Source organism: Aspergillus piperis (genome assembly GCF_003184755.1).
Source record: "Aspergillus piperis CBS 112811 unplaced genomic scaffold BO85scaffold_1, whole genome shotgun sequence".
In the NCBI taxonomy this organism is placed as follows: Eukaryota; Fungi; Ascomycota; class Eurotiomycetes; order Eurotiales; family Aspergillaceae; genus Aspergillus; species Aspergillus piperis.
Window position 1 is genome coordinate 2104876 of NW_020291591.1, and position 18564 is coordinate 2123439.

The following is an 18564-nucleotide window of genomic DNA, read 5'->3' on the forward strand; positions in this document are numbered from 1 at the left end:
GTCCAATAAACATGACATAAACATAGTGAATACAGGATATCAGTCATCAATCATCATCTCAGTCAGTCCGCGCACATAGATGTGCGAAATCCATATCTAGACCGAAAATATTAAAAGGAAGTAGCAGAGTAAAACAAAGGAAATAGAGAAGAAAAAAAAAAAAAAAAAAAAAAAAAAAAAAAAAAAAAAAAAAAAAAAAAAAAGGAGGAAGCCCAGAACTAGAAATCAAAGGCTAGAGAAGAGAAAGAGGAAGGCGGGGAGGGGCAGCAGTTGGATACTTTGGGAGGAAGCAGTAGTAAGGTAGCCTTACACTTCACTTCTCGCAAAGACCGACCAACTTCCACTGCCCATCCACTTGCCGAATAATGTCTTCTTCAATTGCCCATTGGCGCAAGAAAGTATCCTTGGCTTCATATTGCGCGTCACCTTTCTCGTAGTGACGACCAACATGCTCCATTCGATCATTCCATTCGAGGAAATGCTGTCCACAGAAGCCACAGGCGCTCTGGGTAGGTGGCTTGCGTTGCTCATGCCAGCAGCGAGCCCGAACAGCTTCAAGGGTCTGCTCGAAGTCATCGCGCTCTTTCTCAGTTTCAGGCTTTTTGCTGTTGCGCCCGACCCAGGGAGCATGCATGCGTCGCTGGTGTTGAGTGAAGAGATCCTTTCGGTTGAAGTCGTTAACGAGATGCGTCTCGTTAAATGAGGCACAACTGTTGTTCGCGTCCTGACCCTTATTCTTGCTGAGGTTGTCCAGACTGCAGCGTCCGACGTCACAACGGTAGAATCCAGGTTGAATATGCTGCGAGGTCACATGGCGCTTCCACTCGTTCTTCGAAACGAAGGTACTCTGGCATCCATAGTGGGAGAAACTGCAGATGAACACCCGGCTGGTCTTAGCACCACCCTTCTTACCGCTGGTCTTGGTAGAGGCCCGAGCTGCAGAGGTAGATCTTGCTTTGGTGGACGTTTTGCGAGGTCGCTTCTTGCTGATGCGGCCTGTGTTCCTGCTAGATAGCTTCGGCGTCTTGAACTGGTTACTGGAAGAGCTGCAGGCTTCTTGCTGACTTGTGGTCTCTGCGTATTGGCAACTCTTGATGTCACAAGCAGTGTCAAATTCATCGTGATGAGGAGGGCTGTTATAGCGAAAGATTCCACCCATGAAATGCTCCGAGTCTGTCTCAAGTTTGACGATAGGATCTGGGTCGGGATATACTTGGGAGGGCGCCACCAGACTGTCGACGTCCGTAAGGGCAGATGGGGAAGAACAAGATCCGAAACCCAGTGGCGGGAGTGCGACTTCATCGCAGGTGTATGGAGGAGACATATAGCATCCCATGCTGATCCAACTCGAACTTCCGGTGGCGAGACTGTCTTTTGTTTCTGGGCTAGAGACGAGTTCAGTGCTCCAAGGTGAGCCGAAATCAGAAGAAACAGCAGTCAATGATTCGGTGTTGTGAGGTAAGACCGGCTCGTTTGACCACGACATGGATGGGGCGATGTAAGGGTTCTTCATAGGTAGGTCGACAGGAGAGAGATGGAACTGGAAGCTTGAAGGGCGTTGGATAGTCGTGGGGTCCGAATAAGGCTTGTACTGACAGGGAAACAGTTCATAATCCTGGGCCAGATCGTCCTTGGAGGATGTATGCGGGAAGTCTGAGAAGGGTTGGAAGTGGGCCATTATGTATAAGCTGCGACGTTGTGCTTGCTTTCCAGGGATCCAAAGCTATGCCAGCTGAGAAGTCGCTGCTTTATAGCAACAAAAAGCAGAGGCAGTATTTCTTCAGCTGGGGGTGCCATGGTTATGTACTGGCCTACGACGGCGGTACACGCGATGGGTCACTGCGAACCGAGAGGAGCGTGGAGTCAAGGCCATTGTTGAGCCGCATCGACTGAGCAGACTGAGCCATTATTTGTCGAGAGCATCAGGTTGGAGTGCACCTTGGGAAGCCGGAGTAGTGCGCCCCTGCAGCGATGGCCGACAGTCGTCTAGCCCGGGCGTCTTGGATGTCAACCTACTCGAATCGGCCAGTCATAATTCGCGATTCTGGGAGAGGTCCCCCTTTTTTGGTTTTTTGGTTTTTCTATTTTTCCAATTTTCTGCATTTTATTTTACGATCCTTGATGCAATTTAATTTTCCTTACTTCCAGGTGGGTAATCGACTCCGCTGTGGAAGGTTTGAATGGCATCGTCGTAAGACGGCGCCTCTGGGCTGCAAGGATGGTGGCCCTCGTGTTTGGGGATTGACAGAACGGCGGCATCCACCAGAGGAAATGATCGATCTGGGCCAAAGGTTAGGCCTGTCTCCAGGCCTCTCCGACCGTCCGACTCCCCGAGAGAGCCGCAAAGACGGTGAGTGCACCAACATTACATTCGCGCTTGAAATTGTCTTTTTGCCAGTCTCCGGCGTCAGACTATTTCCACACCCTCGTGGCTTCCAGCCCAATTTGACGCATCCACCTTCCATTGCCTGATTGGCCTTGCTGCCCTCTCGTCTCTTGCCCAACACACCCAGAGAAGGCAGTTCAGCCTCAATGATAGGCAGTGTTGGAGTTAATACTGCATTAGTCGGGCAACGGAGGGAACCACTAACCACCACAGGGTTTAGGGGGCAAACTAATACGGGGCCGCCGCGGGTCAACTTAGCGAGCGTTATCATCGAGCTCGTCTGATTGTGAACCAACATTCCGAGTCATTCGCTGCGTCCCATCTTCGCTCTAATTCGGCGTCGTGGTGCAAGGATTCTCAATCAGGTAATGGTCGACGATTAGCGGAATCCTGATCTGTCCATAGTTGGTTGCCTCTTGCCCAGTTGTTGACCTTTTCCAGGGCACGGTTTGGCCCTGTCGCCCATGCCCGCACGGCACTAAGCCCGCGCCACGCTGTTCCCCGACACGCTTCTGGAATGGTGCACCGAGAACTCAGGAAAAATGTCGATGAGTCTTAACTGTTAACTGCTGATCGGGGAAGACACCTGCGGATAGCCCCTGGGGTGCCACCCGCCTAGGATACCCGCTTAGAGTCTGACAGCTCATACCGTTAGTAGTATCTGGTGGTGTCTCTCGTTAGCACCTTGGTCATCCTCCGACCTGGGATTCGTTATCGTCGCTTTGATGGTAACGTATCACTGAAACAGTGTCGACCCACTTCCTACTACCCCTTTCCTGTACATTATCTGCTGGACTACGGTCGTTAATGGGGATGTACGGACTACGGAGCAATGTGCATCTTGTGGACGCAGCTGCTTGAGTCCGCTTAGTGCCTATTTTTGGGGGCCGAAAAAAAATCCACTATGACACCGCTCGATGATCATGAGTATCTAATCTCTCATAGGACAGTTCGTTAGGGACGAAATTAAACATCGACGATTATGGATACACTACTTTGGTACTACGGGGTAGCGTTTGATCGAGTCATAGGCCGATCTTGTGATGAGCACCAATTACTGGCCAAGGCACAGTTGACTAAACAAGTTAACAATGCCATGTCGCATCGGACTTGATCCTGGCGATTAGTTCGAAAGTCGTTTGCTGTCATCCCCGTCCAAACTCTCAGGCCAGCGTATCGGGCCTGGACAAAGTCGCGCTACACTCTGGCATGCTGGACAACCAACATCGGACACACACCCCCCCAAGCGGGATATTCGTGTGGCTGAGGCGCGTTGGCTGTGCCTCGAATCTGCCTTACTCCTCCGTAAAATTGATTCGACGTCCACCCATCTGCCATGAAGTCTTGCGAGGCTTCTTTCCATCGAACCCCGGTTTCCGATAGCATTGCCAAGTGGTCAAGACTTTTCTACCCTCCCGCTCATGGGTATCGACGATGATAACATCGATTCTTCCGATGACCAGTCTACTACTAATGCGGAAGGGGTAATTAGTGCGAATCCCCGACCATGACTGCAGCTCCCTCGCAGCTAGCAAGCATGTCGGAAGCTTCCGGGAAATTAATCCAGAGAGCCACATGATCGCGCGGTTAACTCCAGAAGTCAATGGAGTAGTAGTTACTCTGACTGTAACTCCTACTCGATCGAGCGGACTAAACTAATTAACTAACTACAACCACAACTACGCAGCCCACTCTGACTCCGACACTGAGCGACACGGATGAACATCCCTGTTCCTGGAAAGCTCAATCAGTAATAAACCCGTAAGGTAATGTATCGTCCGGAATCTTTGCCTGGCGCGACGGTAATGTTGTGCAGTTCCACCATTCCCTGGGGAGGCGCTTTTTTTTTTTCCCTCTCTTGCCCAACCGGGAATATCCCTCCATCGATCTATCAGTTTTACTCCATTCTGCGCGCCCGGGCGAACATCCTTCTCATCATTTGTTGTTTTGGTTTGGTCTGGTCTGGCCTGGTCTCGGTCTGCATCTCAATCAACGCCCACACCCGCCCGGGCTGCGCTCTGCGCTGCAGGCGCGGGCCCTCGGCTCGCCGCATGCGTTGTGCACCACAGCCCCAGTGACGCCCTGGTGCCCTCACATGTATCATGCGGGAATATCTATGTACTCTGCTCTGTACAATTGAATGACATCATGGGCATGGCAAAGCCACAATGTAGAGTTCTGTACGATGGTGCACACAATGTGCCTTGTTGGGGTATTGTTGTATTGCTTGCGTCTAGACTCTGGTGGATGATGTTACCCTGGGTTATCTGCATGGGGAGGAATGGAACAACATAGTGTGATATTTGTATTACTTCGTAGAGAATATCATCTGAAGATTAGCGATGATTTTCCCGACATTTGAAGGAGCTAAGGCTTGTAACCATGCAAGCAAAATACCCCCTATCTACTCTACTCCATAGTAAGATGATGTAGCTCTGCCATACTAACCCTGACTTCTTTGTTCCCTGAGACTTTAGATCCTTATTCCCTTTCCATCCAGCAGCCTACTCGTCCTTCTCCTTAACAGACTTCTTCTTCGGCACGCGCACCAGCCAGTACAAGAAAACTGCTGCGATGGCGTTAAACACAATAAACGCGAAGAGAATACCCACATTACGCCACCGGTCCGAGTAGCTCATGCTCAGCGCGCTCAGATACTGGTCGGTCTTCGAGATCGAGCATACAAGGCATTCGGTGTTGTCTTCGGGATTGAGTAGAGTCGCTTGGTAATTACGAACGTAGGTGTCTAGATAACTGGAGCAGTTTTGTCCCGTTGGAGGCGGGATATGCAGCAGCTCTATATCGGAGCATTCGACGTCGTTTCCTGCGATGCCTACACTCAAGACAGAGGATACCAGGTAGGTGAAGGGTGAGACCCGGTACATGAAGATCCAGAAGCGAGGAAGGGCAGATGGGGTGGCCAGGACGCTAGATTCACGATGGTCAGTCTTCCTCACAGACAAACGATGCAGTATGACTTACCCGTTAAAGATCAGGCAGAACGAGAACAGAAGTTGGGCGACGTTGCTACCTGTATCCGGTTGCTCGATGCCTGCGATGACCATGGAACTGAATGTTGAGGTAAACACCATGAAGATCAGGACGAGAAGAAACATGGTACCACCTCTTTCGGTGACTGAGTCCGTTGGAATGGCGTTGCGGTATAGGCCAATTGGATAGTACCAGCAAAAGTACGCCGGAACTGCCATCAGTATGTTCCAGGGCAACTCAACCAGAATACTAGCTAGCATGAACGCTACCCAAGAATATGTTTTGGAAGGCCTTTCGCGAACTTCATACAAAGCTCGCTGCCTTGCAAAATATGGCATCATCTGTTGCACCAAGTTGGGAAAGATGACTAACAGCATGAAAATGGCAAACATCTCGTTTTGCAACCCTTGAAGACTGTTCGGCTCTCGCCAGAACGTGAAGCCAATAAAGATCGGCTATGGTGACTGGTTAGCTCTGCAAACCGAGAGGACCACGAGATACTTACTGGTATAACGCACATAGCAGCCTTTGAGTAGATGTATGAAGGACTACGCCAATATTGTTGGAACATCCGCTGCAGGCAAAGGACAAACTGCGCCCAAAGAGGCATGGCAAAGGCTCCATATCCCACCATCCGAGGAGGTGGTGGCCGCTGCAGTAGTTCCTGCTTCATCTCGGCAAGGTCTAGGCGTACCTGAGTGCGCTCAGGACTTTTATTCCACACCTCCGTCCAATCGCGATCAGCGTGGGAGCCTGGGGCAGCGCCGATTACTTCCAACATCCACTCGGCAGGGTTAGCGTTGGGGGGACATTTCACAGAGCCCTTTGCCTCGAAGTACCTAATCAAGGTCTCCATGTTCTGGCCAAGCTCTCCAAAGTACACCGTCTTACCACCTTTTGCTAGAAACAGCAGCCGATCGAATTGCTGCATGAGGATGGCTGATGGTTGATGAATGGTACATAGAATCGCTTGTCCGTGATCAGCTAGCTTTCGCATGAGGGAGCAGATAGACCATGCAGTTTGGCTATCAAGTCCCGAGGTGGGCTCATCAAAGAAAAGAAGAAGGTCAGGCTTGGCCGCGATCTCTACTCCGATTGTCAACCTTTTCCTCTGTTCAACGTTCAACCCCTCACCCAAAACCCCGACAATGGCTTCTGCGTAAGCTTCCATGTTGAGCATTTTTATTACCTCCTCCACGTACGCAAGCTTTTCTTTTCGCGGTGTAGTAGCTGGCTGACGAAGCAGTGCGCTGAAAACAAGGGCTTCCCGCACCGTGGTTGTTTCCAAGTGCAAATCTTGCTGTTGGACGTAACCAGTCTTTCTCTGGAAAGAATCATCCCGCATCCTCCCATCAATTAGCATGTCCCCAGTAACCACTCCCATGGTCACCCGGTTAGCTAGTACGTCGAGGAGAGATGTCTTCCCAGCTCCAGTTACGCCCATCAAGGCAGTTAGTGTGCCTGGTTTGACCCATCCATCCACATGATCAAGAATCCTGCGTGGCTTCCCCTTGACCTTAATATCGTAGCAGACATCTTGCCAGTGAAAGATAGATGTTTGTTTGACAATTGCGGCTGTATGATCAACGTCCTCGCCATCGACGGCGTACTTCTCTGAAGTGGGGTAGCTTTCCACATCGCCGACACCAGGAATCCGTCGTGCAAATGCAGGGATCTTCCCGCGAGGAAATACCAAGATCTCACCTTTCGAAGGCTTCGCGCGGACCAGCTCACTGCTAATGATATAAAGTGCGAGGGAGAAGAATAGGAAGCCCAAGAGAATGCCATAGTTGCGCCAGAGGTGCGATTTGTAGTATTGAAAAGAGACATTCAGGTATCTGTCGCCATCAATGTAGTCTTGACCAGCTACGGCACCATTCTGGCTGCAGATCTTGGAGCTAATAGGAGCATTTTCGTAGCCCGGTCCCGAAGGTACATATACTCCGCACGGAAAGCGACGCTCACTGAACTCGTTGATCATGAGAGACTCGAAGGCATACTACTTCACTATTAGTGATGATCATAGCGCTGGAGTAGTGCTGGTGTCGAAATGCAAGCAAGGTATGGGTGTTGTTTCGTTGTCCAGTTATATGGGCGCACTTACAGCTATTGGGTCCAAGTAATTCAACCATCGGAACCATGGATGCATATTGCGGACTGGAATCGTGAAACCCGTATATATCACGAGAATCAGCATGAATATGGAGGAAGGTACCATTGCCTGAGCCATAGATCGCGAAATCGCTCCCGTCCAGCGGAAGATGTTAGACATGGTCAAAGTAGTTGTCACGGAAAATAGGTAGAACACGAAAAAGTGCCCAGGGGTACGGCGCAGATTAGACATAAAATAGAGAAACAAATTGAATACCACTGAGACGATCGCTTTCGAGGGGAGATCAACAATCATGGAGCTGATTGCCTCTGCCGATGGATGATAGAGGGCATATTTATCATGCTTCTCTACTATGGGTCTTTGCTGCCATAAAGTGAGGATCTCGAGCGCGCTTGCGAATCCGTTCAACAATATTGCAAAGAAGATCAGTGCTCCTCGTTGGAAAAAGCTATCTGTCGTAGGTCCAAGGTTGTAGAACACGCTGGAGATAACCAAGGCCATGACACTATTTCCGATAACTCCAGCCAAGGTCATACTCATGTCACCCTTGAGACGCTGGAAGCCTCTACGAAGACACAGCCGAACTTGCATAGGGTACGATAGCGTGTAGGGTGATTTGGCCCGTGTCCTTTTGGCCTTTTCAGCCGCGCGAGAGCGGTTGAATTCTTTCAACTTTTCACCCCCTAGAGGGAACTCATGCTGAAAAGCCTCAATGTCAGCGAGCAGCTGCTTTCTCTCAGCGCTCGCTCTCCATCGCGCAGCAAACTCATCGGGAGTGCGAGGTACCAAGCGCTCATAGCCTTTGCGGACCTTCCTTTCCGTTGGACTGGTCAGGGAAGTCAGAAAATCGGCGGTGGTTTGTCTGTCTGGGCATTCAAATCCCATTTCGATGAAGAACTGCCTGGCATCCCCGGAGCGCCCGAAATATATTTGCCGGCCTTCATAGAGAACAATGACCTTGTCAAATATATCATAGATAGCTTGGCTGGCTTGGTAAATTGCCACAATTGCGGTAGACCCTGTATGGTCTGTGGAAAGCCGCAACTTCCGGACGAACTCCAAGGCCGTAGAGCTATCCAGACCGCGCGTACTATTGTCCCAACATTGCAAAGGACAACCACACAATATAGTCTCAGCTATACTGACCCGCTTTCTTTCCCCTCCGGATACTCCTCGGATGTACTCATTGCCCACCCGCGTGTTTATGGTGTGGCTCAGACCCAACATTGCCATGACAACATCGCGCATATGGGTTGCGTACTGCTCTCTGGTGACACCCGGGAATCTGTTGGATGGTGCACGAGCATGCGCCGCAAAGTGCAACGTATCGCCTACCGAGAGTTGAGGGAAGTGAATTTCGGTCTCTGCTTGGTAAATGACTTCACCCCGGAAACGGCTATGCATTTCATCCCAGGATATACCCTGATACTGAATGTCGGTTCCGTGGTCGAGCCATAAGCCATGAGTCTCGCCTGCGATAGTCTTGAGGAAGGTTGAGCAACCACTATAAGTATCATCCGTCAGCAACATGGACTGCATAGGAATCGACACGGTGTAACTGAGGGGCCGCAAAGCAGCACTGCATGAATTACCTTCCAGGACGGCCAAGCACAACCAGCAGCTCTCCGCTGTGGACGTATCCCTCGAAGTTACGAAGAATATCAATCCTGACTTTCTTCCCATAACCGAGCTTTTCGCGAAACCAACCAAAACCTTTCAGCCACATGTTTGCGACATTTGCCTGGTAATCAGCAGCGGTTCCGTAGCCGAAGACATTCATGTTCCGGAAGGAGACACCAGCCGTCCGGCGAGGATAGCGATCTGGATCACGCGAGGTGATCCTGAGCAAGTTTTTCGTCCATTTTTGTGAGTTGAACTGCTCCGAATTGGGGTCCAGCTCGGGGTCGCTAGTAGGGTCTAGGAAGGTATTCGTTCCCTCGCCGATGCCGCTCTTGCTAGATAAGTGTGAAAGGCTACGCGCCAGTGCGGTTATCGCCTGCTGATTTTCCCGTCTGATGCTGTCTTCCGATTCTAAGCAAGCGGAATCTGAGCTCTCCGTCTGTCCCCCGGAGGTGAAGGCCGCGCGCATCGAACTTTCCAGCTCCGAGCCCACCGCAGCGGTGATAGCTCGGGTCCCAAAGGGCGCAGGGGGTGCTGGCTGGTTAGCCATGACAAATGTCAACAATCTGGGGTTACGCAATTCATAGTAGGGCACCAGAAAAGCAAATGAGCAACGGTAAGACAAGACACAGAGATGCAGGAGGCACAATCAACATCAGAAGAAAAAGGGCAGGAAGGAAAGAAGGACCGAGAGGAGGAGTTCAAGGTGGTCAGAAATAATCAAAGGGGTCCTAAAGTTTCAGTGATTCAATAAGGTTCGTTACCTGGTACATTGTCGATGGTCTCGAAACCCGGAAGACGGAAAGCCAACATCCGAATTCACATGGCGTCAGGCTGAAAGAGCTACCTGATCCTTGTCTGGTGATGCAGGCCCGTATCCGCTGAAAGTTAGTGTGTTGAGCATTCAGGTACACACGGACTCTCCTTTCCTTCTCCTGATCAAGTTATCAACCCTATGCTGTTCAACTGTTCTACTACGACGTCATGATTATCTCCTATCCATGATGAGCTCATGAACAGAAACGAGGGCATATATGAGGTAGCTTGTGAATGACTCGTCGGAGATTCCAAATAACAAAAGAAGGTATCTTTCCGGATCCATCATCGACCTCCATTCGGTCATCATTCATTATCTCAGCGTCACTTCCGCGGAAGGTTCTCAACGCCGGTCCTGATTGGGTGCGTATTGGATGCGTATCTCGGGGGCTTTTTAGCTCTGCATCCGCCAAACCCCACCGTTACCCCGGATCTAAACCCTTCCGAGCTGTCAGATTAGTTACCATGGATGATGGTGAGCCACTGCCACCCTACCATAATGGGACAATGAATTATGGATCGCTTCGGGATGCCTGATATTTATTGCTCTATAAGGTTACAATTCCATTCCAGGCTGTCCGTGCATATTCATCGGTCTTGTGTTTGTAACTATTCGATACCAATACCACCCCCCCCCCCCCCTCTAGTCAGTGTTGAAGATATGATGCCTCTACACCTAGTACCAGCCTCTCAATCATATGATGTTAGATCAAGCTGGCATTCGGAAGTATAGTATTCCGAATCCATCAGTGACAAACATCAAGCAGGTAGCTAAGGATCCCCGCCACTGTTAGGTCCGATCATTGGAAAAGGGAGCTCATAGTGTTAACATCACAGTCAGATGTAGTTTTCCTCTTTTATAAGGCCTAATAATCAGGTAAGGATAATTTCAGCTATTCCTGAACATAGTACACCAGAAGTCGCATTAATGTTCTATCATAGTTTGTTAGTAGTGCACCACTGTAGAAGCTATTATTATGACTAGAGTGGGTAAGTTTCAGGTTGAGACTTCAGCTCATGGCATCCTTGAGACTGAAATGATACTTGTGTTCCTAGTAGTATTACTACTTGTTATATACTATTCAGATTATGAATAAGACTCACTATTGGTAGCTATTTATAACTATACGTGACCTTTATAAACTTTTTATTGTGTTTGTGTTACCCTCTTCGTGCACTCTCTGAGGCCCACACGTATTTAGTAGTATGACACTTTCTATATATATCTGTATCCTCGCAGTTTACTATCCGGAGGAGACAGCGAGATTAAGACAAGGGTTTACAGTATGTTATGAGTGTCATAATACGGACCTAGGATTAGAATCAGGTAAACTACGAGGTAAAACCAGAACATAAATTGATAAGGATTTGTCGATTCTTGACTGCAAGGCCATTTAGTCTCGTGCTCCGCTCGGGTAAGACTGAGCCTCCGCCATACTTAGCCAACTACTATGTACTAGCACTGGAAGCACTGCAATATCAATGATAATGGTACTTATACACTAAGATAAAAAAGACTGCAATTGCAGCATTTTGCAGCATTTTGTTGTCAAGCTAATGGCTTGCTTGCTGTGCAATGGTACAATTTGTGGTGACCGCAAGCAAACAAACGCCGCGGATTTGATGTCCGGATCAACCAAGATTGCGTGGAAGTTCATTCAGTGTCATACCGTGATTTCCAAGGTTGCCACGTTTTGTCGAGTACGAGGCGATAGATATCTTCCATGTAAACTGACTGGACCACTCGCATTCTCGCCGACAATCAGGCATACAGGCATGAAAGACACCGTTCAGCATCAGGCATAGAAAATGGGAACTGACCGCCTACCCAACAAGCACAGCGAATTAACTGTTAGTAGTAAGAGTTAGGAGAAGAGGGAGTGTCCACCGGCACAAAAACAACCACCAAACGGACTGACGGACTGTTACTCCAAGACCAGATCATCAATCCTCCCTCCCTCCCTCTCTCTCTCTCTCTTTTTCCCTCCGTTAATCTTTCACGCCCTTCCCCACCCCCTTTCCCCTCCACCTAATCCTCCCCCTCCTTCTGCCTCCTGGCCCTACTGCTTCGTCTCAACTCGAACCATATTCTTTCCGACCGTGGGACATCCCCCTCCCCCTTGTCTGCTGGGGTATGTCTAGAGGTGGATCTCTTTTCCCCGGACCTCCTTGTTAATTGTGGTCGGCCGACGTCCGGATGAGGCTCGACCTCCTATCGTTACCAACAATCCACTGTTGGTGGTAACTGGTCCTACGACTAGTTCCTACATCTTATCTCGTGGTGGTAAGGCTGGCCTTGATCGGATCGGGGCTTCCGGTGGTCTCTGTCGGTGTCTTGAAAGTGAGCCGATCTATCTTCACTCAACCCGGGAGAATCCTTCCCAGGCCGTTCGGAGCCTCGTCTTCCTAACTCTCCTTGTCGCGTGCAGTCATCCTTGTCCAACCTGCCGTCCACTTCCCGCTGGGCCTCCTTGAACAACCATGGCGCACTACCAGAATGGTTATCCATCCTACAATCAACCGCCCGGTTCCCCACCGAATCCCACCCAGCACAACCGTTATGATCTCTATCCCGCCCAGCCGACGAGCCCACAATTACGGAGGATGCCCAGTTATAACGTGGGGGACGACGCGGGTCTCTTGGGCTCCCCTAATTCCCAGAACGCCAGGTCCACCGAGGTGAATGCTCGCTATCCGGGCTGGAATGCACAGGCAGAGGGTCAATCGAGTTACAATGTCATGAATACTGGACGCGATGACTACGCAGACCCTCGATACGCGCACGTCCCTGCGCCCACTTCGCCTCAGTTGTCGCGCGCCCGGGCTTCTTCGCAATCAAGTTACCAATACCAGTATACCTCGTCGGTTCCGGCTACCACATCACCTACCCAGCATGCATATAACCCTCAGCAATATGCCTTGCCCCCTACACCATCGCAGCAGCAGGTAGGCTTCAGCCCGCTGGCATATACTGGGCCCAGCACCTCGTATAGCAGCGCAACAGCCACCGGCCACCAGCCTTATAATCCAGCCGCCTACCAACCTGCTAGCTTCGTCGCATCCCCGGTGCAGAGACAGCCCACCAGCGCTTTTGCACATGCTCCCCCTACACCCCAAACTTGGGGTCCTCCCCACCCGCAGTTGCCGCCGCCTCCACCTCCTCGGGGACCGGACCATCCATATGGAAGCCGTCCCTCCCCGCAGTATGGAAATGCTTCGCCAGGTATGCAGTACGGGTTCACAACTCAGCAGGCATCATCCTCAACCACACTTTCATCCGGCTCTTTATCCTATGGCACAGCATCACCTTCTACAACTAGTGCTACCTACATATCTGCCAACAGCTCTTCTACTGCTGGTTCTGCGAATGTTGCAAGCCACCCCTACGCTGGAGGTGCCCAAGTTCCAAACTACCTGCCGCAGTCGCCGCCTCACCCTGGAGATGTCATTACTTCGTTCGATGAACAACCTCCTGCACCGCCAGCCCACTCGACACCCACCGAGGAAGCCTTCGGCAAGCGGTTGAGTTTGACACGTCCCGGATCAGGCCGATCCCTTCCAACACCGCCGATCCATCCCTCTCAAACACAAATGTCACCGCGTAGAACAGACACTATGACCCGACACCCGCAGTCGCGCCCGTTACCTGGCCCGCCGATTGACGCGGATGTAGATTCAGAGCCCTATATGGCTGCCAACGGACATGGAAGCCGGGATAGTCGACCAAGTACTAGGCCTGGCTATGATGAGCTGATGCAACAGGTCGAGGCTGCAGTTGCGGATCGACGGACGGCTGGGGAGTCAGGCTATAGCTTGGATCCATCACATGTGAATCCTCACAGTGCATTGGTCCTGGAACCATCGAATAGCGAATCAGCGGGCCCGCGGCTGTCCCCTGACGAGAGACATACTCACACTAATGGCAGCATCGCCACTGGCACCGGCCAATATGTGAACTACGATGCGTATAGCGATGATAGTGATGCAGAGGCGGCTGCAGGTCTAGCTATGCTGCAAATGGCAGATGAGGAAGACAAAGCACAAGCCGAACGCTTGCAAGACCGTGCGCGACGGGAGACGACTGCTTCTATCATAAGTGCATACGGATCGCGGTCAGAGAATCGCGTACCGTCTCCTCAGCAAGACTGGCAGCAGGATGAATTGGGGTCATATGGCGAAAGCTATCGTCGTGCTTCGCAATATGACGAGGCGGATCACTACGCAAATGGCCATAATGATGATGCTGGTCATCCTAGGCTTGCGCCCTCTTCCGGCTCTATGAGAGGTTCTAACCCCTTTGGAGACGGGCATGAGGAGTATTCAGATGATTATGACTACCCGCCTACAGCGCTCGATGAATCTGGATATCCGTACAATGACATGCAACATCATGCACGAGTGGACGCTGGTGGCACCGGGGGCCTGTCGGAACCTGGAGCGTATGGACGCCGGATGAGTTTTGATTACGGTGATGAGACCGACGGTCCCTTCTCCGAAAATAATGGTTTGCAACACTCGGGAAGTGAGAGCTCAGGCAGGGGAGAGGAACCTGGGGACCTCTTCTTCCATCCTGGCATGCGACCACTTCCACCGGCTCCCGTAGAGCCGGCAAGTAATCCGAACTTAATGTCGCATTTGATGCCGGCAGGAACATACCGGCATCACGAGCAGGGTGATGGGCGGGGCTCTACCCAGTATACATCTTCCCAATTCCCTGTTGCTCCAGATTCGTACGCTTCTTCGACCGTGTCCAGCCCTACCCAAGTTCCACGGTCGACTTCTTTGTCGAGTCATCCAATTGGACCTCGTACTGACCCCCCTATCAGATCGAAAACCGATGCAGACCGGGCGAAGTATAAACAGCAACAGGAGCTATTACGGCAGCAACAGTATGGCGCGCTCAAGCTTGACGTTTCCCCGGATGCTGCTGCTGCCATGACGCTTGATCTGCCCACCATCCCTGCGGGACGCCGTAAGAAGTTCAACCCAACAAAATTGTCTTCAGAACAATTCCGACGCTGTACGGAGCCATGGGCGTTAAGCTCCATCCTAGCTTGGATTCGTGAGCTTAGCGAAGATGAGACGGATCTAAAGGAACATGCGATTGTTGAGGCAATTGTTGCTTTGTTCACCCACAAAGTACCGACGATGAATATGGCCGATGCGGAAACTTTAGCCGCACGGGTGGTGAAGAATATGCTGGCGGAGGGAGCCTTGGTGAAGGATGAAGAATGGGTCAAATTCGGCACTGGAACTTTGTCAGGCGTTCTATTCCAGATAACGGGCACAGGGTGCTACTCCTCCCGCCTTCACGAACAGGAGGCGGAAGTGTTCGGACGTTGCTATTCGCACCACTGCATGCGCACTTTGAAAAAGGTCAATCTCAAAGCGCAGATGATGGAGCCGGAGAAGAAAGCAGAAGACTGGGTGACTTTTTACAAGGTCCCCAAGGAGGTGTGGGAGACGCACTCCAAGAAAGAGATTGATCGACAGAACAATTTGCACGAGATTGTGACAACCGAAGATTCTTACATTTCACAACTGGATGTTTTGCGCGAGCTCTATCGGGATCAGCTGGCAAATATGCAACCGTCGGTAATCGCACCGAAGCGCCTGAACCGGTTTTTGAACGATGTGTTTGGGAAGGTGGATGCTGTCAAAAAGGTCAACGAAGACCATCTTTTAGCTCAACTCAAGTACCGGCAGAAAGAACAGGGTCCATTCATTGCTGGATTCAGTGATATTTTTCGGGAATGGATCCGAAAGGCAAAGATGGCCTATGTCGACTACGCGGCAACTTTCCCGAATGCCAATTACGTGGTGCGCAAGGAAGCAGAGAGGAACGTTCATTTCCGGCAATTTCTTAGCCAAGTTCGTGACCACAAGCTGTCGAATCGTCTCAGCTGGGACACGTACCTCAAAGCCCCCATCACTCGTATCCAGCGGTACACCCTGCTCCTCTCGACAGTGCACAAGAACATGGTCAAAGATTCCGAGGAGAAGACAAATCTCGCACAAGCGATTGATGAGATAAAAATGGTGGCACTTGAATGTGATCATAAGGTGGGTGAGATGAGTCGGAAGGTTGATCTCATGGAGCTTTCTACCAAGCTCCAGCTCCGCCCTGAGATGAAGAAGGACGTTGAACTCAACCTGGAGCATCTGGGCCGCGAAATCGTCTTCCGGGGAGACCTGCAGCGGCCAGGGACACGAACAAGATTCTTGGTGGACACTCACGCCATACTCTTTGACCATTACTTGGTCCTTGCGAAGGCCTTCACAGCTAAAGACACGTCGAGAAGTGTGAAATATGAGAGCTACGATGTGTCCAAATTGCCAATCCCCATGGATCTTTTGGTTCTTGAGAGCACCAATGATGACCCGGTCGTGAAGTCTGCGGTCCGCGGAGTCGTGGCGCAATCACCAGCCGCCGTTGCTGGCCGTGGTGCTGCCGGCGGGCCTCTGACCCATACCGCCAGCGGCAATTCTGGCAGCTCGGGTAACTCGAACGGAGGCAGAGCTCTGGTACCTGCCACGGTTCTGGAGAGTTCCAAAGACGATAAAATCCTGTATCCGTTCAAGGTCAAGCATCTCGGGAAAGCAGGAACCTATACACTCTATGCTTTTTCGGCCCAAAACAGGCAAGACTGGTGCGACAAGATAACCGAGGCGAAGACCAAACATGCTGCCGCCTTGTTCGCGCAGAATGCGGAGCCGTTCAGGTTGCGTGTTCTCGCTGACACTGCATTTGGCACCTCCGACAACTCGTACATCCCTACTGGTGTTATTATTGACGGGACGCCTCTTGATCGTGCTATTAAGGACGTGGAAGAGCGGTACCATGGCTCGCCACGGCCGGCGCCAGTTTGCCGGACTGGCGTCCACTGTGCCACTGTTTTCCAGCAGCCCCCTGGTCGCATGAGATGCGCCATCGGCACTGACTATGGTGTGTATGTTTCGGACTACAATGACCCTCGTGGCTGGACTCGGGTAAGTAGCTCTTTGCAATCACATGTGTCGTCTACACACCGTCCTCATACTAATTGTGCTTCCAGGTTATACCTATTGTACGCGTGACACAAATTGCTGTCTTCGAAGAATTCAACGTGTTCCTGCTCATTGCAGACAAATCGCTGATTGCTTACCACCTGGATGTTGTGTGCCCTCCGAGCGGCGTTGCAGCACAAGCAACAACGGATTCCTCACGTCGGGCGCCGCAGAAGCTATCGGGCAGTCGAGAAGTAGGTTTCTTTGCGGCAGGGCACATGAAAGACCGGACTTTGGTCATGTACAAGAAGCGAGATGGGTTATCGTCCACTTTCAAGGTTTGTGCTGTCGTCGCCTCCCACATTGTTTCTCATACTCATCAGTCTACAGATACTTGAACCAGTCGCGCAAAAGTCGTCGAGCAGCAGAAGCCGCCTTTTCTCTCGTCGTTCGCAGACGGAGTTCTTCCGGGAGTACGATGAATTCTACATTCCCGCCGAGAGCTATGGCATGAATCTCTTCCACTCTTCCTTGGCGATCTCCACTCAACGTGGCATCGAGATTCTCACGATCGACAAGAAACATACGTGGTCGGTCCCCGATTTCCGATCCGAAGCCCCTCCTGAAGCGCAAGCCCATCTGAGCAGTATAGCCCAGCGCATTGGTGCTCTACGCCCACTCGGTATGTTCCGCCTCAGTGACAGCGAGTTCCTGGTCGTATACACTGAATGTGCAGTGTATGTGAACAAACATGGCGATGTGTCGCGCAGCGTGGTCATGGAATTCGTGGGACATGCCCACTCTGCATGCCTCTACGGAAGGTTCCTCATCTTGTTCAATGATGACTTCGTCGAGGTGCGTAATGCGATGAACGGCCGCCTACGTCAGGTAATTCCAGGCCACGGTGTGGTCTGCCTCGACGATGGCAGCCACATGCCGGGTTCTGGTGCAAACAGTATCCCTACAAGCACCGGAGGTGCTGTCAATCTCTCCAGCGGGTTATCCAACGGTGCTTCTCTGGCAAACAATGGGCGCACCGTCAAGATATGCATGCAACATCCCGAATACGAGCGAAGTCAATTGATTCTCGAGTTGATCGAGAACGAAGGGCAAAAGGACTAATTTCCTTGCTCGCGTGGCACTTGTGCGGAATGTCCTTCCTACCTAAGCCAGCTTACAGCTTCCTTCAATTTTAACCCCTTCACCTTCTCCCCCTTTCTATTTCGACTTCTCTCTTACCTCATTATTATTTATTTTTTGACTCTATACCCCCATTTTTCCCTTCTCAATTTCATGGTGAATATATTTCCTTTCCCCATTTTTATGTTTCTTGCCGTACTCCAGGGCAGTCTTCTTTTCTTTTTTTTTGGGCCATTGAGTACGGGTTTGTTCGATCTTGTACATACATATTTGGCATGGTCAGTCAGACATACATAAGATAGCCTCGCATTGTAATGCATAAAACTCAGTTTTGGTACCTTTTTTCTTCACCTTGTTTATATGTGTAATTCGGAGTAAAGTTCTCAAGATTTTCACCATACTGTATATTCGAAACCGACAAGGGACGGGCTGGTGGTCTCTTCCGGTAGCTGTAGCATACATTCCATTCCAGTTCGCAGTCACGAGATCAGATATAGCCTTAACTAGTACG

General features: G+C 50.9%; 4 protein-coding genes across 4 annotated transcripts; 1 reads left to right on the forward strand and 3 right to left on the reverse strand.

The window, feature by feature from the left end:
* Positions 1 to 204: 204 nt before the first annotated feature.
* On the reverse strand, positions 205 to 1472 carry BO85DRAFT_444542 (putative C2H2 finger domain protein). Its single transcript, XM_025659034.1, has one exon. The coding sequence runs from the start codon at positions 1322 to 1324 to the stop codon at positions 314 to 316; it is 1011 nt and encodes a 336-aa protein (XP_025521163.1). The 5' UTR covers positions 1325 to 1472; the 3' UTR covers positions 205 to 313.
* Positions 1473 to 2059: 587 nt separating this feature from the next.
* Positions 2060 to 3026, reverse strand: BO85DRAFT_19892 (uncharacterized protein). The gene has a single exon (XM_025654509.1). It carries the CDS (start codon positions 2682 to 2684, stop codon positions 2139 to 2141), a length of 546 nt encoding a protein of 181 aa, XP_025521164.1. The 5' UTR covers positions 2685 to 3026; the 3' UTR covers positions 2060 to 2138.
* Positions 3027 to 4774: 1748 nt separating this feature from the next.
* Positions 4775 to 9910, reverse strand: BO85DRAFT_19895 (pleiotropic drug resistance family ABC transporter). Its single transcript, XM_025654510.1, has 5 exons — positions 9083 to 9910; positions 7482 to 8994; positions 5883 to 7376; positions 5369 to 5832; positions 4775 to 5314 (listed from the first exon to the last, which is right to left on the reverse strand). The coding sequence occupies exons 1-5, from the start codon at positions 9658 to 9660 to the stop codon at positions 4891 to 4893; spliced, it is 4473 nt and encodes a 1490-aa protein (XP_025521165.1). The 5' UTR covers positions 9661 to 9910; the 3' UTR covers positions 4775 to 4890.
* Positions 9911 to 12139: 2229 nt separating this feature from the next.
* On the forward strand, positions 12140 to 18099 carry BO85DRAFT_19957 (putative Rho guanyl nucleotide exchange factor). The gene is made up of 4 exons (XM_025654513.1): positions 12140 to 12267; positions 12356 to 16916; positions 16982 to 17251; positions 17304 to 18099. The coding sequence occupies exons 2-4, from the start codon at positions 12408 to 12410 to the stop codon at positions 18033 to 18035; spliced, it is 5511 nt and encodes a 1836-aa protein (XP_025521166.1). The 5' UTR covers positions 12140 to 12267; positions 12356 to 12407; the 3' UTR covers positions 18036 to 18099.
* Positions 18100 to 18564: the final 465 nt, after the last annotated feature.

What these genes read in the sequence shown, in the direction of transcription:
- BO85DRAFT_444542 (XM_025659034.1), bottom strand. Translation starts at nt 1,324, where the DNA reads ATGTCTCCTCCATACACCTGCGATGAAGTCGCACTCCCGCCACTGGGT.
- BO85DRAFT_19892 (XM_025654509.1), bottom strand. Translation starts at nt 2,684, where the DNA reads ATGTTGGTTCACAATCAGACGAGCTCGATGATAACGCTCGCTAAGTTG.
- BO85DRAFT_19895 (XM_025654510.1), bottom strand. Translation starts at nt 9,660, where the DNA reads ATGGCTAACCAGCCAGCACCCCCTGCGCCCTTTGGGACCCGAGCTATC. An exon ending in GTGCTTGGCCGTCCTGGAAG is followed by an intron (nt 8,995 to 9,082) that starts GTAATTCATGCA and finishes TGATACTTATAG; the next exon opens with TGGTTGCTCAACCTTCCTCA. An exon ending in TTCTGCCTGATCTTTAACGG is followed by an intron (nt 5,315 to 5,368) that starts GTAAGTCATACT and finishes TCGTGAATCTAG; the next exon opens with CGTCCTGGCCACCCCATCTG.
- BO85DRAFT_19957 (XM_025654513.1), top strand. Translation starts at nt 12,408, where the DNA reads ATGGCGCACTACCAGAATGGTTATCCATCCTACAATCAACCGCCCGGT. An exon ending in ACCCTCGTGGCTGGACTCGG is followed by an intron (nt 16,917 to 16,981) that starts GTAAGTAGCTCT and finishes TTGTGCTTCCAG; the next exon opens with GTTATACCTATTGTACGCGT. An exon ending in GGTTATCGTCCACTTTCAAG is followed by an intron (nt 17,252 to 17,303) that starts GTTTGTGCTGTC and finishes ATCAGTCTACAG; the next exon opens with ATACTTGAACCAGTCGCGCA.